This window comes from Carassius auratus, unplaced genomic scaffold, assembly GCF_003368295.1.
Source record: "Carassius auratus strain Wakin unplaced genomic scaffold, ASM336829v1 scaf_tig00008928, whole genome shotgun sequence".
In the NCBI taxonomy this organism is placed as follows: domain Eukaryota; kingdom Metazoa; phylum Chordata; class Actinopteri; order Cypriniformes; family Cyprinidae; genus Carassius; species Carassius auratus.
In genome coordinates this window covers 43,915-64,395 of record NW_020523985.1, presented here as the reverse complement: position 1 = coordinate 64,395, position 20,481 = coordinate 43,915, and the positions used below count along the sequence as shown (strand labels likewise).

Here is a 20,481-nt window from a genome sequence, read left to right as displayed (position 1 = left end):
AAACCTCCTGGAAATAGGTTTTTCTCTTTCAGTCACTTGCGTGGTCCGTCAAATATGAAAAATGAATTTGGGATGAAAGTAAAGCAGCTTTCTGAGCTTTTGACAAAGTCGTGGGCTACAGTTTCTCCTTGAACTAGTCTATTTGAATTACAGGGCATTAGTTACACTTATAATTGTTCACAATAAAGGTCTTGAAGCAACACTGCAACATATTCAGTAAAAAGTAAAAGAAATAAGAACGTCTCTTCCTGATCCAAAAGCATGTGGGTAAGATTTATTAAAGGCTGTAAATGCTATAAAGGGAAACACACTGCGTGACTCAAGTATGCATGGAAACCAAACTGTTCGTGATGTAATAATCATGACATTTTATGACTCTTTATATTGCTCCGTGGTCTGTGTGTATGCCGTGACAGCAAAGACTTCAGATATAAAACAGAATACAGTCAAGACGTAATATGTAGAGAACAGAAAGACACTGGCGGCAGTCAATGGAGAACAATCGGCTTAAAACAGGTTCCAGCGAGATAAGACACCATTATAATATTTTACATTGTTTCTGTTGAATATACTTTACGAGGTATGTTATCCCTCGATAACAACCGGTAAAAGCTGATAACACAGGCTCATCAGGGTAACTGAAGTCGGCGCTGTACCCTTGCTAGGGAACAGTTTTTTTTTTGTTTGTTTGTTTGGTTTTTTTTTGGTGGAAGCTTTGCATTTGTTTAGCTAATAAAATATTAAAACTCGATTCAAAATTATTTAAATATGCCATCCTGGTATGGCGGACTCGCTCTCTCGTTTCATACAAATGCAGCTGCTGCCATTTTGCTAGGATTGTTTTGTACGCTGTAATGAATTATAAGATAACTAATAAACTGGTAAGATTTTAAAACATTTTCGTCTTAAATTTTTTATTGCCTTAATTAATTATGTGGTAAAATATTGTGTAATAAGCGGTTTGACTGCACTGTTTCCCTTAAATGTCTGTCTAGTTTGAACATGCAGCTTGCTCGCAACTGCTATGTTCACGGAAGCTTTGTGTTCAAATATTTCAACTAAAATCAATATTTTGTGTTTAATTATTTCCTTCTGTGGCAAGTAGCCTTCTTATAAGCGGGATAATATACATCGAATAACCCCCTTCAGGGTGATACAAGATCCTTAGAAGGTAAGATCCTGATCACCCTGTCAGGGGTTAATCTGCAATAACAACCGGCTGGATGTACATTAACCCTTACTTAATATTTTACTTTTTAAGAAGTGTCATTGCTAGCATGCTAGTTTTTATTTTAGTATTAGAAATTGTATTGTTATTGACCACTGAATTTTTGGTTTCACATGAACCCCGCATTTGGTAAAGGATTACTGCAATGACTTTCTGACAGATCATTTATTAAATGCTGTTTGATTTGTGAACTAAACATTTAGCATTTAGAGGCTTCATCAGCAAATTGTAGAGAGCAAAGCGTCAAAGACAGGTTAAAGATGTGAGCTTTGTCACTGGTGCTTGCAAACATCCACACAGCTAACAAAGTCCTCTGTGTTGTTACTGGGCATGTCGTGCTAGAATTGTTTACGGAGTTGATCCCCTCCAGGCGCTGTAGAAAAGTGAGAAGTCAGGGGGAGAGGTGGGAATGTCGGACATTGTTTCCCACAAAACAGTAAACAGGTTTGGAATTTCGATGAGTTGCTTAAGGGTTGTTTAGAGTCACAGTAGAGCGACTTGAGTACGCGCCCAAAGTTCTCCTACCGGGGTAGTCTCCAAGGAAACCAAAGTCACTGGATGGTCTTAATTTGGAAATGCCAAACACGACACAATGAAAAAATTGACTTTTTAGAGCCTAGTTTGATTTATCATTGCATCCTCAACCACTGCAAGTCTAAATCTTTTATATAGTGGTTGTAGCTCTAAATGAAATTCTATTATCGATGATTAGTTAATTATCATCCAATTGTCTTTAGTAATAATAACAGGTCAGATTTTTTATTGCTGTCATTGTGTATTGCATCTATTAAGCTCAAATATGATGTAATTTCTCTAATGTCAGTCTTAATCTAAGGCTGAAGTAAATAATGTTGTGATTAAAGCAACAACTGACTCAATACAGTTTGTAGATTAAACTCATTATATTTCCCCAGTACAAAATGTTCTCAATGAGTTAGTTGTCTTCTTGATTAGAGACTGATTTCAGGTGTTCATTAGGTTCTCAGAAGACTTGGTCGTTGATTTAGACTGATTTGTTTAGGAAGCACAGAAGACACCAAAGATGTCTCAGTCCTTACCGACACAGAGGTTCCACAAGGTCTTTGTCTAAGAAGTCATGGTCTTTCTTCACAGGGGAGATGTCAATCGGAAATTGAGAATCTGTAAAGAAACACAGGCATATTCCATTTCAACAATCAAGTTCATTATAGACAAACACTGGAAAGAAACAGATGTCTGTTAGGGACCGTAATGATTTCCCTCTGATTCGTTAATAGGCCAATCTTGCATGTTCACAGCAAACACAGAGGAATCCAGGCGCCCACACTCTTAAAAAAAAACCCTGACAACACATTCTTTCCAGAACGAAAGCCAAGGCAAAGAGAGTAGCTAACTTGTTTTAGACTTCCAGATGCTAATAAAGTGAGACAGGGTTTGCCCCCCTAAATCTGAGCTTGGCTTTGAGAAGCCATTACGTCTTCTACAGAGTGTGTCCAACTTATGTAATGGAGTTACTGAATCCAGACCCTGCTGAAGCTGACATTCCATTGGTACAATTAAATGTTTCATCATATTTTTTGCTTTTGTGGAACGTAAAAAGACAGATTCAGAGAAAGGCACAGTGTTCTGGTTTTAAACTGCTGGAAATTCCATAACAACACTTATGAAGAGACCCATTATGGGAAGAGTCTGTTCTGCACATTGATTCCATGTCTGCGATGAGACGACAATAAAGTATTAATATTACAAATGAACAAAGGAAGGGTTGCATAACCTGACACCATGTTTCTTATGTAATAGGTTGTAAATTCAATTCTTGTCAAAAATATATTTAAACAAAGGCTTAATTTTTTGTAATGATTGTAATTATTCTTTACAAAACAATTATATTATATTATATTAAATTATATTATATTCAGATGTGGAAATGCTTCAATTTTCCTCTCTCTCTCTCTCTCTCTCTCTCTCTCTCTCTCTCTCTCTCTCTCTCTCTCTCTCTCTCTCTCTCTCTCTCTCTCTCTCTATATATATATATATATATATATATATAAATCCCAGACCACTATATTTCCCAGAGGAAATACAAAAAGAAAAGAAACAGATCGTTCACACAATTTTTTTCCCAAAGACTAACACTCCAAGATCAAAAGCGTTCGCCAAGGGCAAGTGAAATGGCAGTGTTTCTGTGGCAAGGTGATTCCCATGACCTCTGTCTCTCTTTGAAGATGTCATAGTCTAGAATGTTCAAGCAGTACCTCTTAACCAGAACCAGTTTTACCAGTGACCTGTACCTCTCAGCATTTCAGATGAAAATTTCAGATCTGGGGGTATGAATGTCTAAGTAAATGAGATGTTTTTGAAAGCAGTTTAACATGATGAGGTCTGGCAGACATATAAGTGCCCATTAACATGATTCTGTCTCGAACAACATCAGAAACAACATCCCACATTAAAAGCTTGTGTTTGCCCTAAATCAGGCTGAGTTTGTGAGTTGACCGACATCATATGATCATTTCGAAATCTAAATGAGAGCACCAGAGCCTCCCGAGAAACCAGTTTTAACTGTGGCTTTACAGCTGGGTGAGATAAGATTTGTGAGGTTTTCTAAGTTTATGTTCTGGTGTGGTGAAGCATTACCTTCAAAGAGCTGGGCGTACTGGGGGAATCCTGCCGCTCGTAGCCAGTCGCAAGCTTCCTTTGCCTCGATTTCTGCAACACACAAAATGTTCGCACTTGTCAGATTCATAAAATAAATCGAACTCTTTAATATATATATATAAAAACAAAGGAAAATAATAGAAGGCCAGATTGCAATAATTTTTTTTTTTTTCACGGACATTTGCTATATCTCTATGTTTAATAGGTCTGATATAAGTTAATTTAAGTTTAAATTATATGAAGTTTTAAACAAAGTTTTAAGTTTTGCATAACTGTAATGTAAAACAAAACAATAATACTGATTAAAAAATATTTGCAATTGCGGTATGACAGACAAAATGTCTTTGGAAACTTGCATCCTAGTAAGGGCACATTGTAAAGAAACTAAGAGGACCACTAGCAAATTGTTTCATAGACAGTTATCTTCAAAACTATTTTTAGAAGCGCTTGTGTTCTCTAGGACAGGAAGAACGGGAGGGACGGAGAGAGACAGAAAAAGAGTGAGAAGGTATTACATAACGTAATCAGTTCTTTGTGATTTAATTATCATAGTTTCCTTTCCTGCCACTGCATGAACAAGGTTATTCTTGTAGGTCAGGAACCATCCAGGTTACAAGATTATCTCATAGCCCTATGAGCCTGTAAAGTCTGCTCGTAATCCTACATGATAAAAATGAGGACAGCTCAAGATCTTCAGGATTAAGAGATCAGTTACATATTGGCAACATGATCCCGTTCATATAACCAAAGCCTTTTACGTGACACATCCCAGCAGACGTCAGTTGACGTGGAGCTTATGGAGAGTTAACAAAATGTACAAGAATGTCTGAGGACTGAATGTCTGAAGCTCTTAGTGGTCAGCTTTGGAATAATGCTAGGAAACAGTGTGATTAATATCATCTGCCGGAGGGCATGGAACATTCATAAATATGATTTGTGGGGCCGCTAAACAAAACAACTGGTTTAGAACACAGGTTATTAAAACACAAGATTATCCCCTTTGAAAATATAAAAACTTAAAGAAAATCACAAATGAGCCCACAATGATATAAAAGAGAGCAAATGGAATTTTTGCAAAAGTGTCCATTTCTACTGAGAAAAACAACCCAATAATCTCATGTTTCCTTAAAAATAGCCAATATTCCAAAGTCTGCAAACATCTCTTGTCAAAATAACAATATACAATCCACATTTGGTTTATAACACTCATACGTGTCGATAATTGTCTAATTTGTGTTATTTATATTTATTTGAAAGGAATTTTAGCAGTCTAACTCGATGTTGTCACTATCTGAACAACTATGAAAAAAAAAAAAAATTCCAAAGTTGCTCTAACCGTATTTATGCAAAATACACACAATTTAATACCATCAGCCAGCGAGAGTAATTTAAGTCAGTGTTTAGACTTGAAACAGTAAAATCTGATATTTACAAAACAATAAAATACCATAAGCACATACTTTCCATTGTTTAAGCTTGCATTGCATTTCAACCAGCTATTGAGTAACCCAAGTTCAATGCCAACAAATCGCAATAAAAGACACCTTATGTAACCTGGTACTTATTTTAATACCATCTAATAAGTCACAGTCAGTTTAATTACAATGAAGCTGATTAGCACTTTTACAACTTTACAGAAAATAGTGCCTTACAATCCCCAGCATTCAAGCTAAAGATGTTTCAATAGGATGAGAAAGAAACAGAGAGAGGAACTAAAAATCAGAAGAATCAAAATCAGAATCAGAAAGAGCTTTATTGCATATGGGCATACAAGGAATTTGTTTTAGTGACATAAGCTTCCAGTACACAGAGACAACAACACACAGACAAAAAAAAATGCATTAGTTGACACAAATCAACAGGTTTAAACACATGCATTAAACACAAATCTAGTGTAAACAAATCTACTCAATAAATACAGAAAATATCAACTAATGCATTTTAACAGTAATATTCTAGTATCTTTTTTTGAACACCAAAAATATATATCTTTAACAACCATTTTATTCTCACCTGATTCAGCAATACAGTGACTCCATAAGATCACCTTCACTTATTAAACTCCAGTAAATACAATGATGCAGCAGCACAGCTCAAATCTCAATACATCCTGAACCTCACACCAAACTGCTTGACGATCCAAATCATGCTCAAAGACACCAAGAGAGTAGTGGCTGCGTCAGAAAGCAAATTGCCTGGGTTTCTATTCATCATATTGATAATAACAGGGATAACCGTGGTGAGAATTCCTGCGCAGCCTCCACCCCACTAAGATTACCGCTCTTTTGTGTTACCTCCTTTACCGAACAATACAGTTTGTTCACTTCAGCAGCTCCTATGAGAAGAACTAAATGCTTCAGACGTCAGTTGATATAAGATTGTTCTTTATAAGTGTCATGAAGCTCTCAGCCAATGGCAAAACTATAGCTGGAAGCTATTTATCTGACAGAATTAAACAACTGCATGTAACAGGGAAACATATGGGCAAATATTAGCAGATAAAATGTCCTTGAGGTTCAAAAGCCCATAATACGACTCAAAATACAAAATTTGATTGTATGGAGTTGGTTTAGAAGGTTCTCCTCTAAATATTTAACACAAACTCTGTTTAATGAATTAAATAAATGCATTGAATGAACATAATGTTCAAAAGTATTTATTTGAAACAGAAATCTCTTCTATCATTATAAATATCTTTAAATGTCACTTGATCATTTAATGCACATTACTTAATAAAAGCACTAGTTTACTACTAACCCCAAATTTACCAGTTCAATTTTATTCTGATTCACCAGCCCTTTGTTTGATTCATGTTTTCTTATGTATAAAAGAAACTCTCTCTCTCAGCTAATGCCAATTTGGAACTTAGTGCATCACAAAAATGTACTTTGGAAATAAGCACAGGACCTAAACCCTGCCGTTTAATTGCTACTGAACATACATAATAATCAAAACAACCAAAAAACGCTCTGTGGATACCAACTTAAGCCATCTTTACATGTCAGTTCTTGTCTAAAACATTTATTCAAACAATATGTGAAATTACTATAAATTATAAAAACACAAATTATAAACCCCTAACCCTAACCCTAACCCTAACAGAGTCAACAAAATATTGCATATCTATAAATCAAAACACATCTAAAGTCCCATAAAAGAGTAAACAAGGTTCTTTCAAAATCGTGGAAGTGACACAAAAATGGCACACAAAATATCAGATAATTGTTCATCATATGTACACTACAGCACTTTGTGGTATGCACTATGCGCCTGTAACTGAGTGCCATTCACCTGGTTCAACAGGAGGTGAGGGAATCTCCTTTGTGACTAAGCATCCATTCCCAGGAGCGCTGAGGGCAACTGTATGTCCTGTACTCTACAGTAACACTGAAAGTGTAGAGCATCCTTATCAACGTCCCACAGCTGCAGCCCGAAACCCAAGCTGGGAATTCCACGTCGCACAGCATTCCGTAACACTATCCTAAAAGTTACTATTTCTTTTCCATCATTGTCCTTTCTTATGGAACTGGAAGGATAATGAGCTCTGCTCTGGCTCGCCGCCAGAAGGGGAAACTCTCACTTTTAAATGCAACCAAACTGCATGCAGTGTTCGATGACTGCCACCACCACAATAACTCTGTAACACAATGCTAAAAGCAGAGTGCCACTAAATCTGTGAGAAACACAGACACCTTCCTTTCCTCATTGAATAAGCTTATGTAAAAGCAGGAGGGATACGGTTTTCCCTCAAGGTCACCCATGGCACACGCTGGCACTTTGGCAAGCTGTCCCGTTAGGAACTTAATACCATGAACAAACTGGCATAGGTAATTATTTGTGAAGCAGTTTCTGAGAGAAAATTGTCTCAAAGAAACTGCAAAAAAAGTATAAAGAATAAAGTGTTGTTTTATTAAATTTGTCACAATGTTAAGCTTTGCAGATGTGTGGATTCTGGGAATTGTCCAAGAGTGATAAAGTGAGCAATAAATCAATCCATCAGGCTTATTGCGCTGACAACGGAGTGGAAAAACAGATCAGTGAAATACGATAAAGTAGTAGATTTACTTACGAGAGACTTTCATCCTGAAAAAAATGTGTTCTTAAATGTTATTTAATCCAGAACTTCTTCTTCCCAAACCATCTTTTCTGCTCTCTCCTAACTCTCTCCTCTTCTGCTTCTTTCTCTTCAGCTTTTGTCATTCTCTCTCTCTCTCCCTCTCACTTCCTATTTCCCTCCCCTGTATTTTTCACTCCCTCTCTCTTTGATTTACTCCAACTCTCATTGGTTCTTAATTCCGAGCCCCCTTCCAGCATCTCCCCCCTCCATTCCGCGTGCTTTCTTCGCTCTTCCACTTAAACCATCACAACTCACTCTTTCTCTCTTGGCACTGCCCTTTCGGACACCCTCCAAGTGGCAGGACATTGGCAATGGGGGACTTTCTTTTCTTGCCGTCTCATGATGTAATCAACCCCCTACTGATCCCAGCTGTCTCCCAAACCTTCAATTTAGCTCATCTAGTAAAGACTACAGGATGTTTCAACTCCCTTAACTTTGAGTTTTATAGCTTGAGGGGCGACTTTGTTGTTGGAAAATCTTCCTGTAAAAGCATACACTTCTCACAATTTTTTTATAGACATCTATGGTTTCTTTCAAGGTTCTTGAATGTTCTTCTTACCAACCAAAACATGGTTCCTTTAAGAACTGTTGACTGAAAGGTTCTTTAGGGAACCCAAATATGGTTCTTCTGAGGCATTGCTGCGAAAAACCTCCTTTTGGAAACTTCTGGAGTGTTGCTGTGAAAACAGAAAGGGAGGGATGGACTGGGGGAAACCAAACCGATCCAAATTCCTGCAACGCCCCTCGGCATGATGGGAAGCCACAGTAGAATGTGACATCACAAGCAGGTGATCATTAAAAGTGATTCACTGGGGGAGATATGGAACATTATCTAGTGTCAGCTGAGTGTCTGCTGCCCACTGAATATTACACACATCAGCAATGTGCCCCAAAGCCTCATGGGAAGACCTTTGTGGGCTGTAGCTTCTGTAGTGGGATCAAACAAAAAACAAAGAAGACAAAAGACTGTCACCAGCAGAATGCCAACAAACATTCCACTAACTCAAAAGAACATCTTTGTTTTCTGATTGTTTTTACTTTAAAAATGGTTTGGGGCTGGATCATAGTTGCAAAACTTTATTTTATAAATGTTAAATTGATAACCAACATGGTAATCACTACTTATTAAAATGTGAATATTAAAGATCTTAAATATATTAAATTATACAGTGTAAATAATGACAGTGTAAGTAACATGCTAAATAATTAATTTAAAAAAACAGTAAAACATTTTAATGTTTTAAAATTAATTATTTGAAACAAATAAATTTTATGGAAATACATAAAAACATTTAAATCTTACCATTAAAAATGTAAACTTAAATTAAACTTATATAATAAGCTATTTAATAAGTTCTAATAATACGTTTTATACTAATTTAAAAATAATTATTATTGTTATTTATTTTCATACATTTTTCATAGCACCTTTTCCTAAAATCAAGGGCATTTTACAATCAGTTAGAAAAAAAAAACATACCATTTATGAATAAAACAATACATTTTAGCATTTAAAAAGAAAAAAAAACTGGGCAACGCATCTAAAATAAAACATTTGGTTTATATAATATATGTGTGTTTGCTGTGTATATTTATTATGTATATAATATACAATTGTATTGGTATATCAGAGTGCCTGCTTACTGTGACGTCTGCCTTAATATAACTTAACATTTTTCATCAATGAATCTTGAAAGGCTTCAGACAATTACACCTTTTAAACATGAATGGCAGTTCTCAAGTGAGACTCTACACCGACCTTCCTACAAAAACACAGCATCCCTTATGAATCAGCCAGACGGGGCTGTGAGTGACTGAAAACAGCCGTGATACAAGCTCACAATCTATTACTGTAAAGCTTGATGCCCTCATTGGAAAACAGCTGGAGGTAATTCATGCACAGAAACAAAGTTCCTGCGGCTGAGTCAGCCACCCCCGAGGGGACGCAGGTTTGAAAGACACCTCTCGGAGCTTAAATGCAATGCTGATTCCACTGTGTCAGAACACACTTGCTTCCTTGTAAGAGGAACCGGGCTTCTACACTAAACGACAGACAAACACGAGTCTGTTGTCTGTGGAAACCTCTGCACTGGATGTGTCATAAAAACATCCGAAAAGACAATGGAAAAACTATAAATCAAAATCACTCACTGATTAGTGAGCCACAATCAAAGTATACACAATGTCTAACTAGATCTTTACATTATTTTACAAGTAATGTGTGTGTGTGTATGTGTGTGTGTGTGTGTGTTATATACATACATATATATATATATATATATATATATATATATATATATATATATATATATATATATATATATATTATATATATATATATATATATATATATATATATATATATATATTATATATATATATATATATATATATATATATATGTATATAATATGTATATATGTATATTATATATATATATATATATATATATGTATATATATATATATATATATATATATATATATAGCCTGCAATTCTTTGATAAGAAAGTACAGTAAAAACACAATATTTAATATTATATATAATAAAAATAAAACCTGTTAATGCAAAGCTGAATTTTAATTATTAATTGTCCTCAATTATTATTTAATTTAGAAAACAGTTATTTTAATATGTAAAATTTCACAATATTGCAGTTTTTACTGTATTTTGATCAAATGAATGCAGCCTTGGTGAGCATCGTTTTAAAACATTTAAACATTGAGCCGACTAGCCGTTTTACTTTATTTTTTTGGTTGAAGCATGATTGGCACCATCATTGTCAAAAGCTCATGATAGTCATAATATGACAAAAAAAATGACATTTTATGCTCAAACATGAAAAGATTTTAAACCTGTGTTCAATTTCCGAAAGCTTTTATCATCAGTTGTACATCACTATCCCACATCCTGATCTAAAAGTAATGTCCTTGAACTAGAGCTAAATATTTACTCCTGTTAATGCGGCTCATGTGCATGTAATGAGGACGCGGACATGCAGACGTGCTCAAAATGTGTATACGCTCCGTCTGGCTAGAAATACGGTGTGTCACACCAAAACAGACATAAATCCAGCTCAGATTACCATCTGCCTTTTGTTCATATGGGGCTTAGATTACGACCACACAATGCGTATAGTGTAAAAGGCAGCAAATGTATAAACACGTCTGCAGTTGAGTGGAACGTGATTGATTGCCGTGTACGGTCAAACATAATGGGACACTGGGTTTTTAAAACACCATTCACTGTATGTGACGTCAAAGAAGCACCCATGCCTCACCAAAACACATATATAAACCGGTAATGAGTCACCTCACCCAGTACCTAAACACATCTGACCAACGCATCAGCGTTGTTGCCCCAGGCAAGATAAGACATAAGCAAAGAATAAAACCCTTTCATGGATTGTTTTGGTCCACTGCAGCTTTCTACCAGGCCTTTATCATTTATTCTGACTACTTTGTAAAATCCATTTATGGATATGTAGCTTTATCTTTGTCCCAGAGCCAGTGTTTCATTATTAAAAATGTCAACAACAAAAAAAAATTAATTACTATATTTTTAAAATGCAGTTATCTAAAAAAATAATGGAATAAACTATTTTAACATTAATATATATTAACATACAGAGCAAATGCACTGATGTATTTTATCAAATATTACTGTACTTGATTACCAAGAAAACAACAGTGTACCAAGAAAAGAACATGCTTGAGATAATATGAAATAAAACATTCAGTTGAATGTAAATTACATTTTTATTGCACATCATATCCATTCCAGTTAATCAAATTAAAATAAAATTGATTAAAATGCAATAATCTTAAAAAGAAATAAACTATTTTAATTTTAAATTTGAATAGTTATATTTATTAACATATAAAGAGCAAAAACAATTCACATACATTTTCAAAGAGAAGGAATATATAATATTGATGTATATTTATATAAAAAAAATTACTGTACTTGATTACCATGAAAACAACAGTGTTAATGAAGAGTGTAGTTGAGATGAGACAAAAAATTCAATTAAATATCTATTATATAATATTTGTATTGCACATCATATTCAATTTAATTATTTCAGTGAAAATACAATTAATTAAATAAAAAGTAAAAAATAAAAATGTAAGAAATGTTGCTACTATATAAAAGCTACCCATTAGTTTTTTGTTTCGTATTTTTTTTATTTTTTTTTTATTTTTTTGCCATTTTAACCATTTCCATGGCAGAATGCTATTAAAACATAACTTGAAATGTGAAGGAAATTAAAAAAAAAAATTCAGAGCAAAAACAAAACATTTTCCTGTAATGCTTGATATATCCTTTTACTGACAAGTAATGGTGTGGAAAGTGTGTGCTAAGAGAATTCACTTTCCTCAAGAGTCTGCAGTTAAAGAAACGCCCATGTGTGAGAGAAAGACAGAATGTAATCAAATGACTCCAGCTCATTTGTTTATGCTCAGCTGCTTGAGGACTGACAGACAGAGGCAACATATAATGAGTGCCTGATCATCAGAATTCTGGTGCTGCAATATGTGGCTTCACAGGGAAAAGCCCTGGGTCATAGTGGCAAAGGTCTGGGAATTCTCCTCTATTATTTCACAGCCTAAGCTTTAATTAACAGGAGCACCGGTGATTCTGGAACCCCTAATGGGCGACATCCAACATACAATAGTCAGGAGTTAAATTAAAAAGAGGTGCCACTCTGTAATCTCACAATATCACACGTCCACTCCTCAGTGGCAGGAGTTTTGCTGGTGGAGGTTCACAGCTGGGCCTTGGGCCAAAGGAAATTACAATCACTGGGAAGTACGCACTAAAGCAGCCCTCCAGATAAGATGTAATGAATTCTTCTTTCTGACAAAACACTTGGAAGAACCGCTGCCTTCGCGGTTGGCAAAAACAACACGATTAGGTCAGCTGGGTTTTTTGGGAGCACATCACCCGGGTAATACTCATATCCCAACCACGTCACGGCTTCCAAACCAGTCTCATTTTATGATGAAAAACAGTAGGTACGTGTTAGCACCAAATTAGAGTTAATAAAACAGATAGACGGTAGTCACAGAGTGTTGTTACTTTTCTGTGACTAACTCAAAAGAGCCATTTCTGAGACTGATTTCCTAAGTATGTGTTTGGCTGACATCTTTCCGTTGAGAAAAAAAAAGAAAAAAGCAGGAGTGCGGGTCTACCTTCAAAAGGCACACAGTGAGAGCTTATTGATTTTAAGAGTGAAAAACATTTGTTGACTGCTGATAAAGCTCTTTGGGTCAGAAGTCCCTCTGTGTGTTTTTGTCCAGAAATGAATTTCAGCAGGACTGGCGCAGCTGTGGTAACACACTCGGCTGAGCCGTTCAAGGACGCCCACTGCTTTCATCCACAAATCTCAATCAGAGTAAGCCTTATTTGAGCTCACTCTTGCTAGTTTTCCTCTTAAGGCTGGATTGGTATTTTTTACTAGAGTTAATCAGTATAGAATAATCAGTTCAGTCAGTGTATACGGTTTTGGGATCTGTGGGTGCACTTAAAAGAACAGCTCACCAAAAAACATGATTCGGTCATTTAATCATGCTTGTGTCATTTTAAACGTGTTTTCCATGGAACACAAATCTAAGATTTGAAACCGAATCATGGAAACAAATTGTTCTAGCTGAATGATTTGCTCCTGAATCAAAGCTGAAATGATTTAATGATCCAGTCTCAGATGTTCTCGGGGGAATTATGAAGGAAAGAATACATGAATACATGTTGTTGTTGTTGCACAAATAAAGGATGAATTCAAGACTTGGCATTTTTGTCATTTTTAGAAAGCTGAAAGATGTGGTTATGAAAAAGGATGGATGACGATTCTTCAAAAAAACTATTTTAGGTCCAATTCTCACCATTAACAAACCATTTACTATGACTTTCCCCTTAAAATGACTACTAATTTGCTGTTTATTAGTAATTAGTAAGTTCATTGTTAAGTTTAGGTATTGGTTGACATTACGGATGAAGAATACGGTCGTGCAGAATTTGTGCTTTATACTAATAGACAGCCAATATGTAATAGGCATGCTAATAAGCAACTAATAGGGAGAATTAGTCACTCCCTATACTCAAGTGTTACCTTTTTTATTATTCCACAGAGCATAAACAACAATAATACAAATTTAAAATGACGTGAGTGGAAAGTAAATGATAACAAATTAAGTAAATGATGGCAACGTTTCATTAAGAGTACAACTGGACAAAAAATAGATGGAGGCTTTTGAAGAGCTATTAATGTTTATTGATATTTCTCCATTGTGTCCCCTATAAATAATGATATTGTAACTACTGACCTTAATGTGAATCTAAATACAGCCGACATTGTTTGAATCCTAATAAAGAATGGCAGCTTAAAATGATATGTTCATTTCGGGAGTCCTGCACGTGGTGGAAGAGCCTCGTCTAGTAAATATTTGGATCGCTTTTACCATGGAAAATAACTTTGGCTTGTTTGTCACGGCGGACATGACTAGTGTAAAATATGATACACAACAGAACGGTCCTCTGCAAAACGAAAAAAGCAAATATATGGGAGGATTATAGTGTAGCCGTATACCAAATAAGCTCATGACGTCTTTGCATCGAGGGTCTTAAATTCACCGGCCCCATGGCTGGAAATTGATAGCGCATTTCTAGCACTGTGGCTGCTGTAAACCGAGCCAAAAAGCTACTGCAGTGAAGGATGCCAAGGCTTTACGGCAAAAACCAACACTCCTCCAGTTTCAAGTAAAACCTAGATGTTCATACTTTATCAATTTCCCTACCGCAAAGTGGTGACTCTAAGCACTCCAACAGCCCAAAAGAGAGGGCTAAATAAGGATTGGGGGTCTGAAGAGTAATATTCAATGCTCCAAATGTTCCCAAACATCTGGGGAATGTTAAACGTGACACTTCGTAAACAGGTTGCGGTTGTTTTCAGGATTTTACCCAAAGTGAGGTGACAGAAAAAGCGCAGCTTGGATTTTCGCAGCCTGTCTGTTTCATCAAAAGCTCAAGTTAATGTTTCTTGACAGTCTAAATACATAGAAACGCTAAAGAGAGGCAATGGAGAAAACCTTTCTAAGCCGTGGCCAAACGTGTTAAGAAACTATAATCTGGAGCCGTAGAGCAGGTGTTCGCTTTCTGACCTCAGAGGTCAATATGTCTTGTTGCCACACATGTCTTCTATTAAAACCTCTCAAGTGAGCTGCTATACAAGGAAAGGCAGCTAAACCTGAACCACAAGAATACCTCAGGACCTTCCCTCCAGACACCAGATCCCCTAAACAAGGCAAAAAAAAAATCAATCAGAGGAGCTTCCTGAAAAATACATCTAGCAGACATTCTCTGTGCACCAGATAAACACTTCCAGACGCTGGACTTCAGCCATTTTCCCACATGCTAAAGTGTTTTGACAGCCATCTCAAAAGCTCTGCTGTTTTGTTTTTTTGATTTTTTGTATATTTTCAACATTAATGCGGATTTCAACAGAATTTGTTCATCGAAGCTTGCTGCTTACAGGAAGGTTTGTTGATAGAATGCATTAGTCCTCTCGAAAACCACGTTTACACAAATAAATCATCATGCTTACACCATCACAAGACAGATAGATGAGTCCTGATAAAAACATAAATCTACCTGAATACCAGAAACATATAAATCTATCAGACAACCAAAACGAAAGTGAGTAATAATTCATCTGAAATGAAAATTGGGTCAACATTTACTCATCCTCATGTCGTCCTGAGCACGTTTCACCTTACTTATTGTTCTAAGAAGTTATTCTCAAGTCAAAACTTTTCCATTAATCATTTGATTCAGTTCAGTTTCATCACAGCTTCTATCATAGACTCTTAAGAACAAGAAAAAAGAATTAGGGCAGATTTCACTATATAAAATGATGTCTTTTTCTCACCCAAAGCTATCAAAGGACATCTTTTGAGGCTTGAAAGCTGTAGTTGCCATTTGGTATAACTTCATTACAATTGTATATATAATTTTCTATGGAAGAAAGAAAAATCTAATAGTTTCACAATGAATTAAATGAGTAAATGGTAACTGAACTTTCAGTTTGGTCATGCTTTTCAGGGAAATTTAGTTTTTTTTACTATAAAAGAAGGAATAATAAGTGGACAATTTACTTATCTGTTTCTTAGTCACTTCCTCCATTTAGTTGCTTCCTCCAACTCAGGACATGTGTTAATGTTTTGAGCACACTTACACAAAACACAATGACAGCCTGCACATATGTGTTCAGTGTGAAAAACACCCCAGACACTGTTATAACGACACGTCAAAACTTTGCACTTAAAATCAATAGCGTTTCACAACTATTTTCCATGTCATGAACACAGAGTGTATCCTGTAATTCACACTCTGTGGTATAAACACACTCACTACGCTATGCAATTTGGTTTTCCGTGCCAATGTCTCACAGCTGTAGGATGCTGCAATTATCAGAACACGGCTTTTGTTCTTGCTCTGCAGCAGGTCAAAAAGAAACGTAGTCCAGCAAAGTGTAATTTCACTCAAAGTCTGTGTGTCTAAGAATAACACTTCTTTATATATATATATATATATATGTGTGTGTGTGTGTGTGTGTGTGTGTGTGTGTGTGTGTGTGTGTGTGTGTGTGTGTGTGTGTGTGTGTGTGTGTAATGTGCTGGTATCATGGTAATGTTTTAATAAAAATTCAAGGCCACACCATCAACATAAGCTTTCTGTATCAATTATTTAGAACTAAAATTGTTATAAGATTTAGCATTGAGTTCTGTGCTATATTTGAGAGCAAATTAGCATTTACACCAACAGGGGTCTCTCTTCTGCTAAAAACCCTGCCCAAGCCAATGCAAGCGGGGAAAACATCTTAATGTTTAAAAGAAGAAAAAAAATCAACCATAAGCATAAAGTCAGAAGTCATTCCATGACTTCTTGCCATCAAACTTAATTACCATCATATATTTAAAACATGCCAGAAGTATATTTGAAAAAGCCAGCATAGCACTATTCACTGAAAGGGAAAATAACTCAATTGCTTTATTACATTAAACAGGCTACATTTCTTCATTCTATCCTTGAACGGGCACTGAAATAATTCTCGGTCATTGGAGATTTATAAATCTCTGTCTGACTCTGTCAGCGGCAAGAGTTATATTTAGAAATGCAGAGAAAGTCACGATCCACAGGTCTGTTAATATGTCACGTCATCCATGGTCGCAGCATTCCCACTCTGGCACACATTAGTGAAGACTGTCAATGATTCACTCCCGTGTGACACAGAGAACCCTTAACAGCTGTGCAGGTACATGTTCACCAACCAGGTTAAACGCAGCAACAGAAAGAACCCATCATGAATGAAAGGCAACAACGTTTTATAAAAAGAACAAGATAGCATTATACACACACACATATATATATATACACATACATACATACACACGCACACTATGTAAATAGTTACACTGCTGTGAACTTCTTAAGCATGTAATGATAATGAATAAGACTGGCCTCGTTCACTTTCAGGATGAATGGGTTTACCATCAAAGCTGTTGATGGTTTGCCACTGGAAACATTCATCCATTCTTAGTACACATATTTTTGCCATGCCTCGTCTACCATGAACGTATCTATATCCGAGGAACTCTCAGGGAGACTCAGTTGTGAGGGAGAACCCACCAGATTCCATCCATGCTGGACCAGAGCCACTTCTAAGAATAAATTCTAGTCAGCCTATTTACATCACAAGCTTTTTATTAAGTTCTCTGGTAATCATCTGTCTTCTTGACTAATGAGTGCTCAGACTGAGACTTTCTAAGATGTTACAAAATGATGATGTTCCAGATCAAATGTTCATATGAGATTGCAAAGGTTTTGCAAAAAATAGCAAAGTTGCAATTGCTCAAGAGCTCTTCAGAGAAGACCATTTCAAGGAATCCCATATCTGCCACTTATGCATGCCACCGTCTGCCTCTCCTTAATGGCACTATGCTTTCACTAAATGGGATATCTATCCAGTGAAGGAGCGAGAGAAAAGGTAAAGTGCTTTTGCTGCTTTTGGCTTGAGTGGCTCGGGCCTCTCCTCCACTTAGACCTCCAAAAACACACAATGGGTTACATGGAAGTCCATAGCCGTGCTTCTCAAAACCTTCCCATCATGCAACTCTAGTGGAAGCATTCTCAAAGTCCTCATCCCAAATGGCCTGCTCACTTTCACAGCTTAGAACGTAAAAGCAGTTTCCCATAGATCAATGCAATACATCTTCAATAGAATTGAAAATGACATCTAGGTGGTCATACTGTTGGATATCTAACTCAAAATATCTGCAAATGGTGTTTATAAGATGAATAGATGGATGGATGGATTGATGGATAGATCTATACAATGTTTTGTTTTTGTTTTTTGGCTATTGCTAAAAATATTCCACATCAACTTAAGACTGGTTTTGTGGTCCAGGGTCACAAATATCTAATGGCTGAGCACTGTTGTCAAACCATTACTCTCGGGGAGGATGGGAGGTGACAGAAATACAACAGTGAGCTAATGGCTTTTACAGGGAGGCCGGCGTTAGCGAGTGATTAAGAGCTGTGTGGGAGAGGTTGGGTGCGACACTGCCCTTTGTCCTAAGTCCTGACCCCTGCACTGGATATTATAAATAAAGAATGACAACTAATTAGGCTTGGTTACAGTACACCTCGGCTGAGTTTAAGATTCCTTAAACGACACGTTGTTGCTTAGTACCTGACTCATATACATTTGATGGATTGAGACTAAATATTTTAGTTTAATATGAGCACCAGGTGGTCCATTTTAATATTGACAACATGTTCAAAATGACTCAGTTAAGTTAGTCTCTATCAGTGTGATGAAATGGATTTTGCAGCCCTTGGCATTTTCATCAGCTTTTGTGCAATGCAAAAAAAAATGACCATTTTATTGTCTGGCATCCTGTCAATCGAATTACATACACATAAAAGTATTCTGGAAATATCTGCTAGCTCAACCTGGGGAAAACTATTGGAAAATATTGTTTAACATTCTTCAAGAGATATGAATAGCTCACTGATTTTATGCTTCGGCAATTGTGTGTAGCAGTGTTTGTCTCCGTGTATGAATGGATGTTTATATGCTAGGATGGGAATTTCTGAATATTGTGTACAGCCACAGCAGATGTGCATAGTGTCTGGCGTCCAGATGGGCATCTGTTAAGAGGAAAGAACCCAAAGCATAAGAGCACCACAGGAATCAAAGTAGCTCCATTCCTACAAATGTCACTAAAGTATCTACAGATTCATTTTAGAAAAAATGCATATACCGAAAGAAAAACAACTCTGATCTGACTCTAATAGAGTATCAAAGATAAGAAACTAAAGGATGCTGATGGTGTCATCCATGCTGGATAGCTGTATCTGAGTGGAAGAAACGAGAGCTCAACTTTATAATTCATTCATTCATTCATTCATTCAATACTCAGGATGTAAGTTTTGTTGTGGCAACCGTAGACAGAAAGTTGAGCTCTAGTTTCTAATACACACACGCGCACACACACACACACACACACACACACACACAGCCATTTAAATAGTTTGGGATCCATACGATTTTTAATTACCTCCCAAGTAGTTTCAAGTTCTGTCATGAAAGTTTAGATGGCACAGGCTGATGGGACTTTACCGCAAACTGATGATATTCAGTGTTAAACTACTTGCCTCAAGCTGATTGGTTCCTGTTGCATATGCAGCCAATGAGCTTACAGCTTTGCATATAAATGTCTGGTTAGCATCAACTAGAGCAGTTCACAGAAAGCTTTCAGAGTTCCTCTGAAACCCTCCTCCTCCCCTTTATTATTCCTATTTAACACATCCTTGCTTTTTAAAAAAAAATATTATACCAGTACACCAGCATATTAGAAGGATTATTTGAGTAATGGGTGCAGAATAAATCACATTTTAAATTATATTAAAAGAGAAAACATATATTTAAAATTATAATATTTTACAATATTACATTTTTACAGTATTTTTTAAATCAAATAAATGGAGCATAATAATATCCAGAAACATAAAAAATCTAACTGGCCCAAAATGCTTTACTTTTGAACAATAGTGTGTATGTATATTTCCATAAATAAAATAAATAAATAAATACATACACTCTATGTGATTGTATCAGTTCAGACCGCTCCTCTGTCTATATGTCAACAATACTGAGACGGTGGAATTCAAGAACGTGTGATGAGCCTTTTAGGTTGAACACTATGCCAGCACACAGGAAAACCTCCTTTAAAATATTTCCTTACTTTAAAGGAAAAGCCTTTACTGTGAAAACAAACAATACATAATTTGTATTAGTTGTACATGACTGACATAAACAATAACGTTATTCCATATACAGTAGCTAACTATAAAAACAAAACAAAACAAAAAACAGATTTTTGAATGGGTTTGTCTTAAAACTTCTCAACAAGCATGCAGGCCTCACAAAAGCAGA

At 36.0% G+C, this 20,481-nt stretch overlaps 1 protein-coding gene across 4 annotated transcripts in view; it reads right to left on the bottom strand.

Annotated features, from left to right (window-relative positions):
* Positions 1–20,481, bottom strand: part of LOC113072355 (stAR-related lipid transfer protein 13-like) — a 70,833-nt gene that overhangs the window by 7,260 nt on the left and 43,092 nt on the right. For 3 of the 4 annotated variants that reach the window (XM_026245373.1, XM_026245375.1, XM_026245374.1), the window contains 2 exons: positions 3,845–3,916; positions 2,287–2,368 (listed from right to left, as the gene is read on the bottom strand). In XM_026245373.1, the coding sequence (XP_026101158.1) occupies positions 2,287–2,368; positions 3,845–3,916 (154 nt within the window). Of the gene's footprint in view, positions 1–2,286; positions 2,369–3,844; positions 3,917–7,934; positions 8,061–20,481 lie in introns of those variants that run through there. The other variant, XM_026245376.1, reaches the window with a different exon arrangement.